The sequence below is a fragment of the Hesperophylax consimilis genome, chromosome 31 (assembly GCF_061612785.1).
Source record: "Hesperophylax consimilis isolate HC1 chromosome 31, BYU_Hcon_1.0, whole genome shotgun sequence".
Taxonomy (NCBI): domain Eukaryota; kingdom Metazoa; phylum Arthropoda; class Insecta; order Trichoptera; family Limnephilidae; genus Hesperophylax; species Hesperophylax consimilis.
This window is the reverse complement of record NC_142866.1, coordinates 9,519,988-9,543,995: the sequence shown is the minus strand read 5'-3', so window position 1 is coordinate 9,543,995 and position 24,008 is coordinate 9,519,988. Positions and strand designations below refer to the sequence as shown.

The following is a 24,008-nucleotide window of genomic DNA, read 5'->3' as shown; positions in this document are numbered from 1 at the left end:
ATGGATTGACAGACGAGGATTCATAACACAGACTTTGATCACCCAATGGCTGAAAGAAAAATTGAATTCTGTATTTGATGAACTAAGGAATGAACAAGGGGATCCTATTCTATGTTGTGGAGTCAACAGGTATGTAATGTCAGTTGGTAGGTCAACCCAATCTGTCTCTATTATTGCTCAGCTGGTTTGCGACGGTGACCTCAAAATTGAAATTGACATGCTTCCCTGTTTCACATTTGAGTATCCCAGCTGGCCGGAAACCGCCAAAATAGACTATGCAGATTTATTTCAGGCAAAAGAGTGGTTTGCAGTTGCACAGAAAACTTTCAACAGGAATTACAGAAACAGCGAAAGATTTTGGCAGATGGTGTTTCCTGCACAAGAAAACGAAATTCTTTTCTACCACCCGAATGTGATTCACATAATGAGGTTCATAAGGCAGATATGCTTTTCTTATAGAATGAACTACATCAGACCATATTTCATTAATACCGTGATACTCTGGGAGATATTTGTTCACAATGAGCACTTTTGGAATAATAGACTGAGTTATTTATACATGCACGTGTTGAGGAAAATACAGGAAAGGCTGAGGCAACGAAACATTCCTTTCTTTTGGGATCCCCGGCATAACCTTATTGCCTCGATGCCACTCAACCAGATCGAGGAATACATCAGGACCATCGACAGAGTGTTCAATGCCATTAACGATGACTTCCATAGAACTCCGTTTGTCAGGACTTTGTTTTCTTTAACCAACCCGTTTGAAGAATTTCGTGAGACAAGGAGATATTTCTTTTACGATTATAGGAAGAGATGCTTCCGAGTTTCTTATGTGTATCATTCAGCTTCCGTTTAATTTAAAAAATAAAATTATTCCATGCTATCATTTTGAAAATGCTAATTATATCATTTTATTGAGCTTGATAAAAAAATAAGTATGGCTGTTTGATTAAGTAGTAATTATATGTGTTTCACGCTCATAGCACTAAAATGAATAGTTTTGTGGTATGAGCGTGAAACACGATGCATTATGAGTAGAATTCCAAATGATATAAAATTTATATTACTATCTATGGATGTACTTACTTATTCACATTGCATATATAATAATCATTATTATCGTCATTTTAATACCTGGTTACGTCTCACCCAAAAGAAAACATTAAATGTGAGTTTTGATAATTCTAATATGAGAAAACTTGTAGATACATGGAAATAATGGTTACGGTAAAGTGAGATAGGCCCACTTCAGAACAGAACGGGTGTCTACCAGATTAAATAAATTGTTGAATTATTTAGCCATTTGAGATGACCAGGTATTAAAGAAAAAATATTAAGTACCATCTACAACAAGAACTATGTAAACACCCCCAAGGTGTTATAGATTTATTATACCCCCTAAGTTTTATCCCATTTATGTATTTGTGAAACAAAGAAAATTTATTAATGATACATTTTCATGCAGAAACATTTGTGTTTATGTTGTTTGTGATAAGTGACATTGATAAAAAAATAACTTAAATATTGTTATCTTAACTCTTCTAGGAATTTGCATTTGGTTGGACATTATAATCATTTTGAAATAATTATCAATAATGATGTGCAGGTATATAAATAAATTAATATCTTATATTACAATAAATCCACCAACACTTTTGTTTGCTAGATAAGTTAATCTATAATTAACATAAAAATATTATCTCTTCTGATTATATACAATACATACATACATAAAAATTGTTTTCTAAGTTCGAACCCATATATTTTAAATAATTTGAACATTGTTATGACAGTGGATACTGTGTTTTCCAAATACTAAAATGGATATATTAAACGATATAATAATCCAAATAAAAATAAAATCAATTGTTATAGAATTTTATGGGTTTGGTTTGGGTTATTATGTCGTTTTGAGCTACATCCTTCATTAGCTAACGTTTCAGACATCATTACGGTGTCCATCATCAGGGCAGATGTGTAAATACAAAACTATTTTGTAATAACTTCTTTTTTTTTTTTTAAATATTAGTAGTTTTTATAAGTTAATAATAAATGTATTTTATAATTAGTACGTTTTGAAATAAATATATTTTGTAATCAGTATCTTTTGTAACTTTATAAATAAAAAAATATATTTTGAATCAAACAATGTTTTTAATTATTTAATTTTCAACCAATCAATGATATTTTTGGTAAAATAACAATTTTTTTTTTACATATTTTTTACGTAAAGTTTATATCTCTTCCGTAACATTTTTTAAATAATTTTATCTAAATTACGTGACTTCTTCATCCAGTTGAGAATCTGAAAAAAAAGGTTTGATTATTAAACTTATAATGTTTAGTATTCTAAATTGAATTACTTTACTCATATAATTTATAAAACACAACATAATATAAAGAGTAAAAACTTAGACATCACTTTGCTGATGATATTTTTTTGAATTAGGTAAAAAAAAATGTTTCTTTCACATATCGCTACTGATCACATTGCTACACGCGCAACGGGATCACGTGGTACACATTCTACCCCGTTACCGTGCTATCAGAATGAGACAGAGTGCGTGTCAGGTGACCTACTAGGCTGTAACCCACCATTAAGTTGCGTGGTGTACTAATTATAAAAAAAATATTAGAAGAAAACAGCAAAATGTCATCTACATTTTTACTTAAAATATGTTCAGGAATAGCTGGTAAAATCTTCAGGGTAAGTGCTGTTACACCCTGTGTATAGCGTGACTGAACATGAGAAAATTTTATGATTATTAGACAATAATTATTAAATTAATGAGATACAGCATTATTTGTAAAACTAAGGAATCTTGTTGGCAAAGGTAAATTAAATAACTGAATAAGCAATGAACTTTCAATGTGGGCAAGGAGAGAAGTGGGACCATATGGAGTCATGGTGACCTCTGCAGAAGATTTAAACTCCTTGGCTATGGCTTGACTATGACCCTGTATATCGGTTGATTCAAACAATCCTTATATAGGTCGAAAGCCTAGATATCAGCATATTACACGTATTGTCTACGATTTGATTTTATTTTCTATGCAGCATGAGTGGTATATCTATGCTCCTACATCATCAGGAGATATAGAGCTTTCAAAATGTCAAATGTTTTGGGCAGGCTAATTTACGAGTTGATTTTATGATAAAGTTCCCCACTTCAATCAGCATACGCTAGGATACTAATTTTAAATAGTATTTGTTTTGCTGGAGTGAATGCACTATTTTTGAGATTACGACCAGCAAACTGCTGAAAACACTGTCCTGGCGTTGAAAAATTCCTTATATAATACCTTACCAGACTATTTGTCTATTTTAGATTGATTATCAATTAATAATATCAACATCCAATATGAGGAGTGTTGCACATTGAGGATACGGAGTGACTGATATACTGGGACATTGAGGTTGTGGGTTCGATTCCCAGCGTGGGTTACAATGTATACATATTATAATTGTTTTTTATGTATAATTATTCAAAAAAGAAATGTTATCATTTAAAAAAAAATCAACCTGCAAAAACAAAGTTTTTTTTTCTATAATATATCTAGTTTTATTCATATTTATTATTATTTTTTTTTTAAATAATACAATTTTTATTTATTTTTGGTTTTGTCTGAGGATTGAACCTTCCTCCCCAGGGACTGGAGACAACTGAGCCATTGGATTGAACCGATTGGGTAGAACCGATATTTATTTAGTATATATAAATGTGCTGTGTTAATGCGTTAACTGCGTTAAAAGAAATGCGTATATGTCCACCAAATTGACACCAAAAGTTGATAGAATGCATTGTCATCTACAATGAGTTTATCTGCTGAGTTTCAGCACGACGGGATGTCGGAAAGCGAAATTCAAAGAAAAGTAAAATTCAAATAGATTTATTTAAAAATATGTGTATAATTAGACTTCATCACTAGTAGAAATGTTTTTTTATAATACGTATAATATGAACCCTCATTTTTTTTTTTTTTTACATTAACTCCACACAGGAGGCCTTGAAGAAAATAATTTCCCTCAGGGCCTATGTCATCTTTGGGGATGCTGTGTGGAGGTTCTTTTTTTGGAGAGGAAGGAGTGAACATGGGTCTTGAAGAGTCCCATGTTGTAGGAGGGAGGAAACACAGAGGCCGGCAGTTCGTTCCACAGCCGAGCTGTTGAACTTAAGAACGAATCGTAGAAGCGACCCGTTCTCATGTGACAAATGTCAACCGTGTACAAATGTTGGGCGCGCATTTGGCGTGTATCCCGACTACGCACCGGTGCCGAAGGGATCAATGACGCTAGTTCCTCAGAGCATCTTCCATTGTAATACCGATAGAACAAGGACAGCATACCTACCTGACGCCTGTGCTCTAAAGATTGCAGTCCGTTTGTTAAGATTGGGGAATCTATCGAACGGACCGCCCGTTTTTGCACAGAGTCAAGGGTTTTTTTCAGGTATTTAGGGGCTCCGGACCAGAGATGGCTGCCAAATTCGACAGTAGGGCGCACTTGCGATTTGTACAGGGTCAGCAGTTGTGTACTATTATCAAAGTATCTGCGGGCCCTGTACAGTACGCCCAGCTTCTGAGAGGCCTCATAAATTATTAAGCTGAGCTTGGATGTGTAAATGGGGATTTGAAGCCAAGGATTATAACCTCTCAACCACAGAGGCCTTCAGTTATATGTATATGGTTTTTATTATTAATCTGTGGAAAGTGTTTGTGTAAGATTTTTCCCCATCATATAATGCCATATTATGAGAAGGTTAATTCACCAAAAAAGTATAATTGCAACTCGTTCAAATGGAAGATACTCTCAATATCGCTCTTTGGAGAGACCCTAAATGTTGCCCCAAATCGGAAATGTCATGGACAGGCTCCGGGAAGTTGGCATTTTTGCTTGTCATTTTTGGTATTTATCAAAAATGAAAATATTTTCCCATATTTACATGAGCGGAATATTCCATTAAATATAGCTAATTTTAAATTGAATTTATTTTCAGCTCAGATTATTTTTTTTTAATAATGGACTATTGAATATTATTAAGTATAATATAGTCACCTGTATTCAGTCCAAATTAATTGGCTAAGAAATAATTAAACCATATCCGAGATAACAGCGTTTGCATGGAAACTATCATATTTTGCAAAAGCTTTTACGTTACTTTGAAACAATGATAACAAATTAATATTGTAAGAGAATTGTCATTACATTGGTGATATATTGTGAACTTACCATCTTTCACAGATCTGAATTGTGCCGTCCATCCTCCGTTACCATTTATTGATGAATGTTGAACCAGTCTCAAGTAATTTGAACCCCGATGGATAGCTGGTTTATCCTAAAAAAGCAAATAAAAAAGATTTTACATACCATAAAATTATCATGAACAAAACTTATTTACTATATAATATATTTTTATTTTTTATAAATCTATGGATAGTTTAATGCTATTTATGTCATTTTTAGATTATCTAAATACCAAATGACCTTTATGTAATCTACAAAAGCAAAAATTGATAATTTACAGAATTTTACTTACTGCACCGCAGTATTTGGTGATAACATTATCCTGGTTATCTATCAATTCAATGTAGTCTGTAGCACAGAGAGCGGGGGATCCCATACTGAACACTGTAAAAAAACAATATATTTTTTCTCAGAATAAACTCGTAAATAAATAGGCATATCTTCAATTTAATCTCTTTTCAAATTAAATTTACAGCATTCCTATTGTTTTTGAAGTGATACGAATTAACAATCTTCAGATTAGTATTTGATATTTTGGATCAAAGTATCAGAATACCAACGTTTTACATATTGATTTAATTGTATCAAAGATTATTGATAAACTAGATTGTAAATTGCTCATTTAGCAGCAGGATTGTTTGAGTTAGATATTCATAGCTGGTACTAACTTAACCCCCTTTAACTTTATGCTTAGTGAAAATGCCTGTGCTGGTATCTTTTAAAATTAAAAATAAATTATATATGTTCATAAAATTAATACGCACCACTGAATCCTAGTTCCATCTTGGTTCCATATGGTGTCTTGATAATCCATTCACAGATACCATTTATTCTGTAGGGTTCAGGATACATGGGACTGAACACAAATCCAATCTGATCAAATAGTGTTCCTCCGCAACCCCTTCCTGAAAATACATTAAGTTTAATTACAAGACATTTCAAAGAACTGATACATTAAACCACCACACTCGGCGGCATGGTGACCAATAGAACATAGCTATATTGTATAAATAGTAAACATATTATAGATTAACGTACGTATATACAAATATGTGTATAAGTTAAAATAAATAAATATAAACAAAATAAACAGAGAGAGGAGAAAATATAATAAAAAAAGACACGCATGAGGATTAAATTATATGAATAGATATTTTTCTGATGCACTTGTCATATATATAGACATATCATATATATACAAATATCATAGTACTATATCAAAATATAACAAGCCGTTGGAAATAATATTTATATTCTTTCATCGTCCAACATTATTGAAAAAAATTAGCATCAATATAATGCCTAAGTGCAAATATTATTCAACGATTCAACTGGCTGTATACCCATTGTTTTGGATGTATTGGTGCCTTATAAACAAAAAGGGTTAAGAGTTTACATCCCGTGAACGATATTTTGCGAAATTTTGAATAGTTGTTCAGTTATTTAACTCCTACTAAACATTCTTTTGGAATTGATAAATTACTAGAAATAATCATCATAGTTGCATCAACTTTGGAGTTATTTTCAATGGTTGAAAATCGCGATAACGATTATATAGATCTCACAAGCACATGTTATTTTTAAAAACAACGCCATCTATTGGACAAACAAGCGTTTTTTTTTTAAACAGTTCCATCTGTTGGATACAACTGTTGGATATATCAACACGCACTAGTGTTACTCTATCAGCACAGACAGACTGAGCTACAGCAACTCATGGCGGGGAGTAATTGAAAACATGTACTCAAAAATTTGCAAACCTTTATCTGTTGTTGTATAAAACATGTCAGAAGACAGGTACACAAAGGAACTATCATGAGCGGTGTGTATCCTTAGTGCATTGCTGGTTGAAAATATAGGCATTGGGTTTTCTACTCCACAAATTTTTCTGATGATAGGTGAATTTTCAGAAACACCATCCCTGATCTGTAAAGTAAAATAAAACAATAATTTTTAAACAAATAATAGTAACAAAAAAAATGGCATCATGTGACGCCTGGCAGATGTCAAACATTGAAAATCATTTTTATTTTTAACAGGGAGCAGTGAGTTTACATGTGATGATTTTTCATTTTCACTGTCAATAACACTATTAATGTCACTGTCACTCATATTTAAAACGCTTGCAATGTTTTAAAAATCTAAACGGCGTTAAGTTCTAAATTTTGACATTATTCTTTAATTCACACTAATATACAAAAATGAAGCAGTGCAAACAATGCAAGCTCCCTGCACAGAGTTTTGGCAGCCGGGCGGAAAGAGCCGACATCCTACATGCAAGAGGGACATCCCGTCTTGCCGCGCTTGCTACGCAAGAGCCAGTTTAACCACTCCTGGGCGCGCCAAAAGATGTTTCACATAATAAAACAAAATGCTATATATTTTATAAATTAAAACTTACCTCTATATAATCCCTCTCACAGTCGGAGGTAGTAACAACAGCATTGTGCAAGTATAAAGAGATTGTTGTATTTATTGGAGTTTGAATTGTAACTAAGCATGATAGAGCCTCCGAATTGAAATTTACAATTCTTCCAAACGGCTCGCTGTAATTACGAGAACAGCCTGAAAGTTAAAAATATTATTGGTTTTAACTTCTAATAAACATTTTTATATGTAGGTGCATATATTACGGCACATTATGTATTTTTTTATAGGGAAGTGCATGGAAAACATAAGCTTCTACCTCTGTTGGGTTCGTTAATCTTAGGGAAATGTTACCTAAGTTCCATGGGACCTCTGTTCGCGTAAAATCTGTACTAAGATTAGGGGTTTCACTATCATACACAGATTGGAAGTAGTCTGCAAATTTCTGACAGATAGATTCTGAGTCCGTTATAAATTTGTCTCCACTATTCAGGCCGTTGTGTGACCTGGAGTTAGCTTTCTGTGATTTTATAAAATCCCAAAAGCATTTGACATTGTCTTTAATCTTGTCCTGAATTCTGTTTAAATATTGTCGTTTAGTTATGACAATATCTTTTTTGAGCTCGGATCGCATCGCAGAAAACAATAAGTAGTCTGATTGCTTTTTGTGCACTCTATACTTTCTGCAATGCTCTTCCTTGATTTTTATTTTGTCAATAATTGATTTTGTGAACCATACCGGGTAGGTTATCATGTTCATGAAAACATTACAATAAGTATAAATATAACAAGCATTGTTACCTGGAGCGGAATATTCTAGCTTGAATCCTTTGTGGTCTGGTGCAGTCAAACTAGTTGTAAGAGTTACGGCAATTTTATCCGAGAAAGAGTAAATGTTGAAAGTAGACATGTTTCCACAAAATGCATATTCAAAGTCTTTAGGATAGCTCTGTAAACATATTTTTTTTACATTTATTTAATAAATTAAAATAAAGTAATAGTAAGAAAGTGATAATATTGGAAAATATCTAAATTAAAAGTAATTTTATGAAATATTTTTGTCATCTACTCCAAGCAATGAGATGGCACACTACTCTGGCTGCCGGGAGGTTTTCGCCATAGATATGCTCAAATTTGAACACACATGATGGAATATTGAATGTTATAACAGAATTAAAGAAAAAAACTATGTGTGTGAGAATATCGATCCTACAGATGAGAAACTAGTTACTGTAAGCTTCAAAGGAGATCATATTAAATTGTCTTTGCATTTGTTTACAATTGTTCATCTTTGAATGGAAAGTCAATTCTTTTGTTACCTATGTGATTGTTATAATTTTTAATATGTATTTTGTAACAAGCTTTTTGATTTTAAATAATACTACATCATTGTGAAAAAGATTTTATATTTAAGATTTGTTATAACATTATTTGCCATTTTACCAGCACGTGACAGTTCATTTTTTAAAGCAACACGTCTACTCTCTGCCAGTGAGGCCCCGTGCTTCCGGTTTGCATGTTGCAACGGTCTCGGGCTGGGACCGATGTAAATGTGCCACCTTGTGTATATTGCCGTACAATTCAGCACCGGCCGAAGAAAACCGGCCAGTAAAAGGGGCGAGTCTGCCAGCACGCCAAGTAATAAGTTTGCTAAGGAAGTAGTACTTACGCTAGCCATGTAACGATTGGTCGCCAATGACTGGCCTGCTATTATCAAATTACTTGTCGAATCGTCTACAAAGTTATACTGTAAAATAAGAAAATAAAATGAGTTACTTATAACCATGTTAAGTGCACACTTCGCATCATCAAGTGCTACATACTGAAATATTTGGTTATGAAAGGATGAGGTAAGGCTTGAAGAGATATAAGGCATAATAATGTTTCCAGAATAGTAATACGTACCTTCATGTCTGATATTTCTAATTTTTCCAACAAGCACTGCCGTGTTGCAATTGTAGGACCTTCCAGATCAGCATTAATTAATTTTATGTGAATTCCTTCTCCTTGGGTCATTGAATTTATCACCCATTTACATCTGATTCCTTTGGTGACCACACCTTGGTTGTATCCGGGTGAAATCAATTCCTTAATTTCTTTTCCAGATATCAGAGTATTTGGTCCGCAGGGAGCTAAACCACGTAGATATGTTGGTTATTATGTACCTATTATTTTAACGCGTGGCAGCCATTTTGCTTTTCGAAGGTACCATCAAACTGGCCTATTTGATATACCTTCAGCGAAACAGCTGTCACTTGTAAAAATAAAGGCCTAGTTGAATACTACCATACAACAAAATAATATATGGAGTACCTACTTACTACAAAATAAAGACAAATTAAATTATAAAATATGTGCAATGAAAAAAGATGATTAAATAGGCAATAATTACAAATATATATGTACATACTTATCGTCTTTTCGCAGTTCATCTGAAATTCTGGATAATCATTTTTGAAGCATTTGGTTTAGCATGTTATATTAAAAAAAAAACGTAAATATACAGTAGCTTATATGTATACAAAAGGGAACCTGATTACCTATAGAAGACTATGTCAAATTTTTTTGAAAATGTTTAAAAAATCTACATAATAAAGAAGGTTCTTACAAGGCATTGCATCATAAGACAATGTGACACCAGTGTTGGATAATGTTCCATCGGACTTGAACCAAATCCACATGACATTGCTGGAGGATACTATTTCACTGGGGATAGCATCCCCACAGTAGCGTCCAATCAAAGGGGAGTGGAATCCAGGACCATCATGGATCTGCCAAATAAATAAACATTGCATAACATTTTCAGATCATTCACAATGATATATTTGGTATTTGATAAGTATAAAAATGAATACAATTTCTTATCCCAGTTTTTCAAAGAGTAAATTTGAAATAAGCAAAGATTAAAACTAACTAAATTGGTTACATTTCAAGAGTAAGTTATTCCAACCATTAGGTTTATGAATACGGAGGGTATAAAGTTAATATTAAAGTTATATTAAAGTTTCAAGTATATAACATCAAATTATGCAGTATTTGGGAATGACTTTTATCAAAATGTTCTTACACAATAAAGATACAATTATAACAAACCTCCAAGAAATCACAGGAGCAGTCAATTCTTTTAACGGTTTTTTGGTAAACTTCAGAGCAGTACGAGATATTAAATTCGGAAAACTTCAGCCTTATTATGTTGTCCACTGGTGCCTTGATGGTCCAATGGCAGTCAAGGAAGGGTTCATACGAGGGATGCGGGAATATTTTTAATTCGGTATTCTCATTGGTGGCTACTTTGTTCCCACCACAGCCCTGCTCTTCACCTAAAAATTATAAACCAATCAGTGGGATTCATATTTGCCGAAATAAAAGATACTATCAAACACGGCTACCATATTGACCAGCTAAATTACAGATACACAAAATGCAAAGTGGTCAAGTAAAATCAGGACTTCGCTACACTCAGTCAATCATATCATGTATTCTTTGAGAAGGACAGGAGGCAGACAAAACAAAATGTTAGCAGCTGATTGAACATTGATAATATAATTTCACCCGTCAATAAAAGTTTCATAAAACTGAAACTTCTCTGCTGGGCAAGACAGAAAGGAAGCAAGGCTATCCTAGAAGAGGTCGAGCCTAGTAATAGTCTGAGCCTAGATAACTGGATTGTATGGAGGCCAATACAGTAGCCTTAAGCACGGAATTGGAGAAAAAGACAGAAGACAGGCAGGAGTTAATGTTTCCTGGAGGTGGATAAAACTCTTCAAGGGTTGTAGTGCTGAAGATATGTAAATATATGTGTAGTGATATTTCACTCACCGATAGTAAATGTAATATCAGCTGTAAATCCACCCATTTCATTGCTACTGTCGCTTACAAATTTCAAAATCATTGAATTTCCACTGGATTTGATAACCGGCAGGAGGTTTGTTAAGTCTCCACACAGGTTAACCAAACGCTTCATTGGGTCCACTTCACTCCCCTCGTATGCCGACAGAGAGTCAAAACCACAATCCATGCTGTGTTCCAAAAGAAACGATTTGAACCTTTAAAAACATTAAATAATGGTGAGTGATCTGATAGTTTTTAAAAGTATTCCATGATTTATTATACGTACATTCATAATGTATGAGTACTAGGTATAATTATAGTATAATTTTACCTCACAACAACAAGTTTATTTTCAGGAGCTGTTATATTCCAAATGCAGTCAACATTTTGATGATATTTAAAATTATTGTCAGTTGGTGAGTGAATCTGCTGACTTGTGTTTATGGAAGCCCCGCAAACTGTAAAATAAAACATAGTAATTTTCATTTAAAAACTGATTTGTTAAAATTAACACATTGAAATTATCTACAGTGAAAGACATATCGGACTTCAACTTTAATAATAGGGGAGCATAATAATTCCATGAAAATTGGAAACATTCGTTAACGTTTAATTTTTCCAATGATTAGGACTTGGGAGTAGAAATGCTTGGTTTAGCCTGTGGAACGCCGATGGGTCTCTGGAGAACATGCGAGCATTCTAATATTATCCTTTTTAGAATAATATGCGATGCGATTTTGACCTTAATAATGCGAAAAATGTATGAAAACCAAAATCAGCATCATATGGGCTAATAAAACTGTAGGTTCCACTAAAATGTTTTGTTGTACACTCCGGCCTTCAACAGTTAACACTTTGGAAAGGATTGCGACTATCAATAACCTTTACATACCTGAAGGTAAAAATCACATATCACCCAAAAGGGGGTCACAAGGGTCCCCCATATATCGCGGAGCAATCATATTCCTTTCCAATAGGACTCAGATATTATATAGTTACAATTTTTTTATATCTACCGTTTTAACCAGACCTCGCCCATGTGTAGCCCTTTCTAGTAGAATGCACTTTTTACATCCGCACTCGCGGCTTGTTTGCTTACCGTCAATGCTGTATTGCAGAGCAAAACCTGGCCTCTGAATAAACAAATCAGTTTTGAATTTCATTGTGATGTGATTTCTCATTCGCACGTAGCCTGGAGATTGAGAGCCACAGAATATACTTGGTTCTACATCCATGAAGTAGGATTCTGCTTGCTCCAAAGTTACATTATCATATTGACATCTCTGATTGTGAGCTAGAAGACAAATATTAAAAAAAATACTCTTTAAATAATATATTTATTAATAGTGCAAACAAAGTTTGTTATTAAATGCAAATAAAATAAGCATTTATGTAATAAGTACTGCTGAAAACCAAATTATCATTACATTAAACAAAGACATCAATATGGGCATTTGCATAACCACATCATCATTTATTATGCAATACCGCGAATGAGACAATTTTTTTCCAAAAATTATTTTATATTTTTACCCGTGGTTGATGCACAATTATGTTAGTTATGTGATTTGGAAAGTCAAGCTGATGGCCTGGCTGACGCATACGTATTTGAACGAGTGGCACCCAAGATTCAAATAAAAAATATGCATAATAAATAGGCCAAATAGTACTCAACCCGTGTTTAAAATGTGGCTTATTCTTCTTTTCGTTGACATCGGTTGAAATATTCAAGAAGAACTATCTTTACTTCATCGAGATATGTACATGAAAATGTCCCTGATTCCGGCAGGGCCATCTACAGTCATGTAGTCGATAAGTATATTTCTCTCGCTTTGGTTTTTACTTTTTTAATTTAATATTTTGTCTGTATCATAAATTACCACCACAATTTTAGTATGGGATGGTACATTTGACAGATATTATTATATTTTTTTAATATCTGTATACAAAAATTGTTAACTTCTGAACAAATAATGCATTCTCCATTTGGTCATATGTCAGATGTCAAGGCCGAAAATATTCTAAAATAATACAGTTCTCAATAATATACATGAAAAAAAATGTATTACCGTTTTCCAACAGAAACTTTGTGAAATTAAGGTTGATGTATTGGCCTTCTTGTGCAGAGAATTCGTAAACACAGCTCAAATTTCTGCCATAAACGGGGAATCCAGGACTGACCAATGTTTTTGGTGTCTCAACAACATCAAATGTTCCACCACAGAAAGGCTCCCAGTGAGCCTACGAAAACATATTATATCATGAAGACGAATAATTGAATTAAAAAATTGTATCTAGATAATATTTTATCATCATCCAATTAAAACAAAAGTCTATTCACCGAAAAATAAGAATTTTGTATTAAAATATAATTTTGATAACAACAGACAGTTACCACAAAAGAGTTTCCTCTTCGGGTAAGAATAACCTAGTCGAATTTAATATTTAAAAGACCCAATCATGTCTGATTACGTCTAAAAGGTATTGAAATGACAATCTAGTCTCCTTCAACGGAAGCAATCTTCCCAACATGCCTTCCATTGATATGCTTGATGTAACTCTAAGAGACCAGCTCAGGCACGGGGGCTCCTTCATAGAAACACTGACCGCCATTTATTTTGTATATTGACTACTGTAATGTCATCCGATTTCCGAGAAATGCACGTATGTCTACGTGTGTGTACGTGATTACCACCAAAATTTGATAGAATGTACTGACTACATTCTCGATGTTATCTGGCGAGCTTCAACTCGGATGTCGGGAAGTGGGATAATTTCCGCTTCCAAGGTTTACATTAATTCATTCCCGAAAACGAAAGTGAAATTCAAATAGATGTATTCAAAAAAATTACCTAATTTTAAGGATTTAATCAAAACTATTTAAAATGTGCCATTAGTTTTGTGATGCGGTACAATAAGAAATTTACTGAATATTTAAATGAAATTATTACCTGGAAGCCATCTCCATTAACACCCTCATCTGATCTAAATAGAACTTTCATCTTATCAGAAGTAGATTCAAAACTATCGGGAAGATTACGACCGCACAATTTTCCCAATGATTTCCAATCTCCTGCCGTGTAGTCAAATATCTGTAAGATTAATAACATATTACATAATTAATAAGTGTCTTCATACTGAAACATTACATCACCGAAACTGCACAGTGCATCATTAACCCTTAGTCTGTTACTAAATGCAGTCCTTTTTTAATATAGTTATTTTCAACCTTTTCTCAGTGGTACATTATTCCTGTTATATTGACATTATTAGTCACTACCCACGGTCATTAGTCACTACCCACTGCCATTAGTCACTACCTATGGTCATTAGTCACTACCCATGGTCATTAGTCACTGCGGATAAGAGTGAATGGAGAGACGGGAGCCGGCACCATTCAACCATTATACACAGGGTCCAGAAAATTGTATACAAGCGGAAAACTGTTGAATCTACTACATATAACTTTATAAGAGCTTTCGTTTTTGAGTAAATCTAGTCTGAAGAAGGAATTTCTTAGGTAAAATTTGAAAAAAATCGATCACTAAAGGGTTCATATCAGATATTTAATTTCTTTTAAAATGAGTTGAAACCCTTGAAAAAATGAGTTAGACCCGGCTCCAAAATATTTTTTAACCTGTTTTTTAGTTGCTGGAAAAAATAGGAAAAAAATCATGAAAAAAAGTCTGAAAGAAGTCACTGCATTTTTAATTACCGCGGCAAAATATTGGCGCTTTGTGAAAATCGAGAAAATCGTGAAAGTCTACGAAAGTGGCATTGTAATCGCGCGTAAAATCAGTTCGGAGTTAATCACTTATTTATTTTGTAGTATTTTTATTTACAGCTCCATGGAAATGAAACTTATTTAGACATTGAATTATCTTTTCTTTTAATATGATTTCATTTGCTGACACGCGATCTCATGCTGATGGTTCCGATGATAGTTTCAGAATTACCATATTTCAAAATAAAAATTATAAACACACAAAATGAACATTATTGATAAATAACATCAGACATAACCAACAACGTTTTAACGGAAGCATTAGTTTATTTTTTACTTAAAACAACAATAAATTAACTATTACTTTTATTGCAAGTTTCAAGATAATAAAATGTGTTGTTTCATAGTGCTTTCACACAAACGAAGTATTGAATTCCTTAAGTCAAAGCTTAAACTATAGGGCGCACAGTTTACACCCGTGTTGTTCAAGCGGGTTCCCTACAGAACATTGGACCATCCCAATAATACGTACATAGAATCCTTATTCATTGGATACCAAAAATATAAGAATTGATTCATTTTAAGCTCAGGTAAAAACCAACTTTCAAGGACTTTGTTGTGTCATTGAGATTTAACGATCAGCACTCAAAAAATACAAACATTGCAGTATACATATTTCATAGAATTTAAGAGATTTCGGTTTGAAGTTATTTGTCACTGAAAACCTTATTCATTTCCCTAACTACCAGTATAGAATTTATAGAAACACCATTTGTAGCATTGCTTGATTTAGTAGACTATGAAGCGATGTCCGGGCCATTTTTGAGTACTGAACCTTAAGTTAAGTTCGAAAATGTCATATTTTCTAGCTGCATAGGTTTGAAGTCCTGTAACTTTTATTACTTCAAGCAGACTTTGTTTTTGGTATCAATCGAAAGAAGAAGAATGAATCTACGATAATGATAAAAAATTACATTAGTGCCTCGCATGAAGATTAATAAAAAAACCATTTACCTATTTCAAAGATTTAAAAAAATTGTTCATGTTGCTTGTTTATTTATCTACACCAAATGTTTGTTATCTTCGTACACTTACATAGAAAATAACATAATTTATGCTGTACCGCGTTGACGCCTCGCGTGCCTGCTCGTTTGTTCTGGGACAATCCTGACTATTTTTCATAAAGTGCTGGGTAAGCGAGTGGACATAGTTTTTTTTTCAAATTTAACCTCTTGGCGAATATGACCATCCTATTACAGCCAGAAAAAGTGCTTTTTGAGGAGAAAATTATGTCAGACCTGGTTGTACTACACAGAGTCATTAATAAACTAACTGACAGCCCTGCCATCGTCGCCACTATAAAATTCTGTGCATGGGACACAAGACAAAATGTAACATTCTTTTGTAAACAACTAATAAATTTCCTCACTTATTCAAATGAGAATTGGACATTGTTCCATTCCTTCTCTCCCCTTCCTGCCTCCCTTTCGTTCAACATCTCCTATCTTCTGAGTCAGAACTCGACAGCAGTCTTAAATATAATTATGAAATTTTCCCATTCAACCTTCCCTCATTTTTTAATTTTTCATAAAAAAGCATTGTTGATTATTATTATTTTAATTTAATTAAATAGAATTTATTAATTCTAAAATAAACACCGCCCAGGGAACAAGATCTCATGCTGCATATGTAGCAGTAAATATTGTTAAAAGCCTGTGTAAAAGAGATTATGCGCAAATATATTATGAATTATTATGAACCTTAATATTATATTTTGCAAAATATGTATGTATTAATGTAACCCATATTATGATGTATATTAAAATAATAAAAAAAAAAAAAAAAAAAAAATGTATTTTTAAATGAATGTGTGTGTTATTTCACATAATATGGTTTAAATAAAACATGGTATGACGAGGATGGTAGACACTCTAATTGTCCACAGACACCCACAAGGAGGTAGATACCCTGGACATATAAGACCACCTCCAGAATCGAAATGTTATTTGAATGTTACTACGTCGCTCTAGTTTGTTTTTGTCCAACAGACCATTTTTGGCGAAATTAAGTTAAGTATGCAGTTAGAAAGCATTTATTTATATATGATACAAGTGAAAAAAATATTTGTAATGTGTTTTCAAAACATAGTTTGTCTTAAGTCCACCAAAATTAAATAACATTACGAGCTTGTTTATCCAACATAAATTACATTTCAAATAAATGTATCCAACATCCAAGCCTTATCTTAGCCTATGTGTGAAATTCAAACTCTTCGTTGCAGGCGTAATACACTAACAGACCAAACAGCCAATGGCAGCACAGCGGAAGAACCACGTGATTGTTTTTATTCCAAACATTCGTTCGTTAGCGCCACAAAAGTAAATGTCTTCACTTGTGATTTTGCTATTTACAAAGTTATTTTAGTGGTTTACGGTAGATTTCAACACACACAGTGCCTAAAGATGTACGCTGTAGAAAATGATAAAAATTTAGATGGAAAATGAAACACGTAAATAATATTTCATTCTCTTATTAGCAAATTGTTTCAAATTTTCGTCCGTTACAGCTCCATAGAGGGTGGTCATAATAACATTGTGTATTTCGAAAGTTTTATATATATATATTTGTATGTAAGTATCAACGTTCAATGACCGACCTATTTTGAGTGTATTTAATAATAATATTAATTTGAAATGCTTTCCGATCTTCCTGTAATACCAAACACGTTGGATAAAGTAGAAGTGCGCGCTTTTGTCCAACATCCAGTCTCCTTTATCCAATATCCAATTTTAACACACAAGATTTCGTCACTTTGTCCTACACCCAAATTAAAAATTCTTAACCTAGGTGTTCTGCTGATGAGTTGACAGTAAACTTACTTTCGAGGAACATGTTGATATGATTGTGAAGTAAGCCCTTAGAATGTTAGGATTCTTATTCCGTATTGGAAAAGAATTCAATAATATCAAACACTTAAAATATAGTATTTTTCTTAGCTGTTCTTAACTGTTGGCAGTCATCTCTAATTTGGTTCTCCCATATGGAATCTAACGAATAGTCATGTTTAGTGAACAGATCTGAATAGCCAGGTACTTCCCAATATTCCTATTTCCCACCTCCTGCCCCTTCCCATTACCTTCAATCTCACAATATATACCATGCCATTAACCACTCAGAACATTAGAACGTCAAAAGACGTAAATATGATAATAGCGGTCAAGACATTAGAACGTCTTTTCACATAAACGCGCGAGATTTTACAAAAATCGATTTATTTCCATCACTAGTATACGGATTGCCATGATTTAAAAAACAGAGTATCGATAATGAATAACGCTACGCGTCTGTATTCAAGAATATCTATGGAACGTAGAGTTGCATTATCTAAGCCGATTGAATCTGTCATCTTGTTCGTTCATAATTTATTGCGTTTCTAAATAATTTATTAAAAATATTTTAGTTTGAACGGTTAATATTTTGAGGTATTCAATATATAAAGTGTTATTTCTTTATGATACTCAGAAAAAAGTACATTTTTCAAAGCTTTGAAATAATTGTTTTTTACATTTTTTTGACGTTTTCATAAAATGTATATTTTGAAAGGCAAATATTTACGTATTACAACACAATGCGATAGTTGATTTCATAATCTTTCCAAAACATTTTTTAGAATGAGGCTACGTTTCCCAAAACGTGAGTTATGAAGCTTTTAGCAAAACTCGTAAATAACACAAAAATTATCACATTTTGACAGTTCTCAAAGGAACACATAGTAGATAAAAGTCTTTGTCTGAGAGGTTAACACCGGACAATTGAGTGTCAAAATTATACCATTAGGCCTAAGTCGTAAGACAGTAGTTATAGGCCTTAGCCGTAAGTCTTAGATATTAGTCTTAGAGGTAAGTCACTAGTTTTAAGTCAGTAGTTCTAGTATTAACTATTTAATAAATATATTTGTACAGCACCCTTGAGGTGATTTTTCACAAAAGCGGTGCTATATAAATTAGCCAAATATTATTATTATTATACCCATGTAAAAGCCTTACGGGCGTAAAATGAATAATATAAAAATAAAAAAGTATTTATAATTTGCGTAAAAATTGTAAAAGCTATTTACCTCAACAAAGTCTTTTGTACAATTTGGTGATGTTTCTATGAAGAAACGATTTATGAAATTTAGTTTTATCCTGTAGCCTGAGTCCGCTCGAATCTCCCACGAACATTCTTCTTTTTCTCCATAGCTGCTAGGGTAGTTCGGAGTTTGGAAAATACGACTGAATTTTTCCAGCACACGACCACAGCCTGAAACATAAATTCTTATTTAAATCCTCTCAGCCAAAACTGTCAAAGAAAATCGAGATTTATGGTTTAGTACCAAGGGCTCAATTCTTCACTACAATCGCTGTCGAAAGTACGAAACTTGGTTGACTTTCTTATTTTTGAGTCTCGTCAAAGGATTTATATTTAGATGCCTGTAAGTAATTCCTGAGTCACGAGTTAAGACGCACACAGTTTCGTCGCGCGTATTTTGTTAACGAATAATAATAATAAATATGTCTAATAAGCAAAGCATCGCAGTACTGGATGATTGCTACACGCAACTATCGTCAATTAAAACTAAAAATCTCGAACAGGAGCGAATAATTCGGCAATTATCGAATGAAATAATCACTCAAAATAATATCATTTCGCGGCTCGTTACGAGTATTGAAGTCTTTCGGAGTACCTACAGTGCGAATGACAAGGTGATTACAACGCGATCGAAAACAAAAATCAACCAAAATTCAAACTCAGGTGAGAATATTGATACCATCTCTCTCACACCTGCAGTCAGCCAGCCTCGTTTGGCAAACAGCAGTGAACCAGTTACCGTTTCCCCTGCGCCCGCCCCCGCCTCCGAGTCGGTTACACCGGCTGAGAGCAGCGGCGTTAACGTCAAGCAAACCCCCCGCACCGAGCCGCCCTCCTGCCCATTGTTATCATACAGTGCCGCCTTACGCAATAAAAACAAAATTTTAGTCGTAGGAACCAATGACTCGAGTAAGATTAAAGTAATACCCAAACAAAAATTTATTATCGTTTCACGCTTAGATCCCGACACGACGACGGAGGAAGTCATTTCCCATGTCAAAACGAATACAGCTCTCAGCTGTAATGCTGAAAAGTTTATGGCGTTTTCTAAAGAATACTCATCCTTTAAAATAGGAGTCGACGAGCAGAACATAGATTTACTACTAAAAGAAGAACTATGGCCCCGAGGAGTGGTTGTCCGTCATTTTAGATATTTAATAAACGCATTTCAGGTCAAGAAAACGCGAAAAAGCCGACCGAATCAAAATGACTGCTACTATACCAGAACGTGCGAGGACTCAGGTCTAAGATGAATCAATTTCTAGAAAATGTTCTTAACCAAGAACATAAATTCATCGTGATTACGGAGTCTTGGCTAAACGATTCGATATTTAACGCGCAAATTTTCGACAGCAGATACACAGTTTTCCGAAAAGACAGAAGCACTCAACAAACACGAGGTGGTGGACTACTGCTCGCTTTACTAAACGAAGAAAACATGCGAGCCGAACGACTTTCCCATCTGGAAACGGGAGACGAAAATTTATGGGTCAAAGTCACAATTCAAGGCTTATGTTTATTTATTTGTTCTGTTTATATCCCACCCAGTTCAAAAACGCATATTTACACGACTTTTTTCGAAACTTTAATTAGTAACTTAACTTACCTTGTTGATAAAAAAATCTTAGTGATTGGTGATTTTAACATTAATTCTTCACAAAATCCACGTGCAGTGAACACTGAGCTTTTATATGTTATGGAACTTTTTCAATTGAAGCAGTTTAATACAGTACTTAACTCATGTAATCGTACTTTGGATCTAGTATTAAGTAACTTTAGTATGTTTACAAAAAAATCCGATTTCTGTCTTGTTCAAGAAGATAATTATCACCCGACACTTGTGTCAGAAATTAGTCTTGATCATGACAGACCGTTGAAAAGTCGTTGTTTACATTCAGAAAATAACTTTCGTGGTTGGAATTTCCGCAAAGGAGACTTTGAGAAGCTGTACAGCCAATTGCGTGACCACAATTGGCTGGCTATCTTGGAGATCTCCGATGTTGACGAAGCAGTTAAGTACTTCTACGATACCCTATACGCGTATTTTGACAAATGTTTTCTAAGAAAAAAAGCGCCGCGAAATGAAAACTATCCTAGATGGTTTTCGCGTGAGATTATCGGGGACATAAAGACGAAGCTTGTATACCATCGACGGTGGAAACGATCAGGTTTGGATAGTGAACACGAGTTATTCAAATCCTATCGTACAAAAATTAAACATAGCATTTCAATAGCACACAAAAAATATATTGTGGAGGTAGAGAATAATGTTAAACACGATCCTAAGTCATTTTGGAAATATGTTTCTGACAAAAAAAATGACAGAGGCCTCTTAAATCATATTATTCTGAATGATTGTACTTACAAAGGAACTGACGTACCGGAAGCTTTCGCAAAATATTTCCAATCTGTCTATAATCCAGAAATAGCTGATTTTGATTCTTACGTACCAGGACAGATTGGATTGACAAAAGCTCAAAACATAGCTATAGAAAACGTTAATAACATGGATTTCAGTTTAGCAATAAGAAAATTGAAACCAAAAACATCATTTGGCCCTGATTTCATTCCACCCTTCGTCATTAAGGGTTGTTCTGAACCACTGTCTAATCCACTTCTACATATATTTAATCTTACGATTAAAAACGGAATTTTTCCTAAACTGTGGAAGCTGTCAAAAGTTACCCCTCTACATAAAGATGGTGACAAGTGTCAGGCAACCAATTACCGTCCTATAGCAATTCTTTCCGCACCTGCCAAGTTATTCGAAATAATTATTCATAAATATGTATATGCCAAGGTTGAACCATTCTTGATCGAACAACAACACGGATTTCGACGTGGCCGATCAACCACTACAAACTTGATGGCATATACTGATTACGTGGCGAGAGCGCTCGATAATAATGAGCAAGTTGACACGTCATACCATGACTTTGCGAAAGCTTTCGATAAGGTTGATCACTTAGTGCTCTTAAGTAGGCTTGAAGAAATTGGTTTTTCCGAAAACTTAATTAAACTCTTTGCTAACTATTTAAAAGAAAGGGAACAATTCGTTTCCTATGGTGGTTTTAACTCTAACGCGTATCCTACAAACTCTGGTGTGCCGCAGGGTTCCAATTTAGGACCCTTATTGTTTCTAATTTTTATAAATAATATTCGGGGAAAAATCAAATTCGTCCGTTTTTTACTTTTTGCAGATGATATTAAACTGTTCTTAAGAATAAGATCATTAGAAGACTGTAAAAAGCTCCAGGAAGATATAAATGCAATTATTGACTGGAGTATTGACAGCAAACTCGGTTTCAACTTCCAAAAATGCTCAGTTATGTGTTTTACGAGGTCACAAAAGATCGTATATTTTAATTACAAAATGAAAGATACATCACTAAAGCATACGGCGACTTATAAGGACTTAGGAATTGTGTATGACGCTCGCTTAACATTTCACGCTCACATTGAAAAGATCTGTAAATCAGCTACAAGAATGTTAGGTTTTGTCATACACAATTCAAAGGAACTGACAAACCTTGCAGTCATTAGGCTGCTTTACTTTAGCTTAGTGCGTAGCATTCTCGAGAGTGGATCTCAGGTATGGGGGCCAGAGGACACTGTCTATGTACTAATGGTCGAGAAAATTCAAAAGAAATTTTTACGATACCTCTATATGAGAGAGTTTGGTTTTTACCCATGGCTGTTTCCAACAGCATTTATCTCGGGAATGCTGAATATCTGCAGCCTTAGTTCCAGACGGGACGTCGCATTATTGATGATGGCTTACAAGCTTCTGAATGGTTTAGTATCAATTCCAGACATTCTGTCAAAAATAGGACTTTATGTCCCGGATAATTTCACGAGAGGCCGCCAACACAGGCTTTTAATTCTTCCCAGGTCCAGAACTAACTTACCAATGGTGATGCCCCTGGGAAGACTCACTAGGTTAATTAACTCCCTTCCAGCTAACTTGGATATTTTCCATATGTCCTACAACGACTTTAAGCGCGAAATATTGTATTTGTTTTAACTGTATACTTATGTATAATTTTTTTTTTCCATATTTTGTTTACCGCTTTTGCATATGTTTTAACTGTATACTTATGTATAAAATTTTCTTCAATAATTTGTTTACCGCTTTTGCAATGTATTGGTTTTTGTACTGTTTTTGCAAATAAATAAAATAAATAAATAAATAAATAAAATAAATGCCATAAATCAAAACTATTTCCACTTGAACAACGAGTGGGTCGAGCCAGTAGACACTGACTTGTTTTCGATGACTGTCTACATCTAGTCTATTGTATCCTAACCTAAGAACTATTCCAGTGCACTGTTTGAATGACAAGTACCTATTGTATATTTTTACAAAGTTGTTTTAAGGTTCCATATAATGGCTGATTTAACGGAGGTGTTGGCTGCAATACATAATGTAGAGAAATCTGAAGAAATTGCTTTGAGACCAACAAGAAAGTTCCGCTAGAAGCTCGATTCTTTCGCTAATTTGAACAGAAAAAGACTTCATCAAGAATTTCAGGTTTAGCCTTAATACGTCGGCTGGTAGTCATTGTGTCTGAGTTCATAACGCCCCCATCCCATTCTTCAGCTATATATGTCGAAACTAAGGTGAGTTCAAAAATGATGCAGTGACATTTTGTTTTTAACACTTCAATATATCACCATAGAAACGACAAAAACATCAGAAACATAGAT

General features: G+C 33.9%; 1 protein-coding gene across 1 annotated transcript in view; it reads right to left on the bottom strand.

The window, feature by feature from the left end:
* Positions 1-2,195: 2,195 nt before the first annotated feature.
* Positions 2,196-24,008, bottom strand: part of LOC149409425 (cubilin-like) — a 67,128-nt gene continuing 45,315 nt past the window's right edge. Inside the window, exons 50-66 of the mRNA XM_089649938.1 lie at positions 19,288-19,472; positions 14,398-14,538; positions 13,516-13,687; positions 12,546-12,740; positions 11,778-11,904; positions 11,435-11,661; positions 10,709-10,935; positions 10,224-10,386; positions 9,521-9,747; positions 9,285-9,362; positions 8,417-8,564; positions 7,650-7,813; positions 7,009-7,174; positions 6,013-6,153; positions 5,541-5,632; positions 5,234-5,339; positions 2,196-2,308 (exon numbers count right to left, since the gene is read on the bottom strand). Of these exons, the coding sequence (XP_089506064.1) occupies positions 2,280-2,308; positions 5,234-5,339; positions 5,541-5,632; positions 6,013-6,153; positions 7,009-7,174; positions 7,650-7,813; positions 8,417-8,564; positions 9,285-9,362; positions 9,521-9,747; positions 10,224-10,386; positions 10,709-10,935; positions 11,435-11,661; positions 11,778-11,904; positions 12,546-12,740; positions 13,516-13,687; positions 14,398-14,538; positions 19,288-19,472 (2,588 nt within the window). The 3' untranslated portion in view covers positions 2,196-2,279. The remainder of the gene's footprint in view (positions 2,309-5,233; positions 5,340-5,540; positions 5,633-6,012; positions 6,154-7,008; positions 7,175-7,649; positions 7,814-8,416; positions 8,565-9,284; positions 9,363-9,520; positions 9,748-10,223; positions 10,387-10,708; positions 10,936-11,434; positions 11,662-11,777; positions 11,905-12,545; positions 12,741-13,515; positions 13,688-14,397; positions 14,539-19,287; positions 19,473-24,008) is intronic.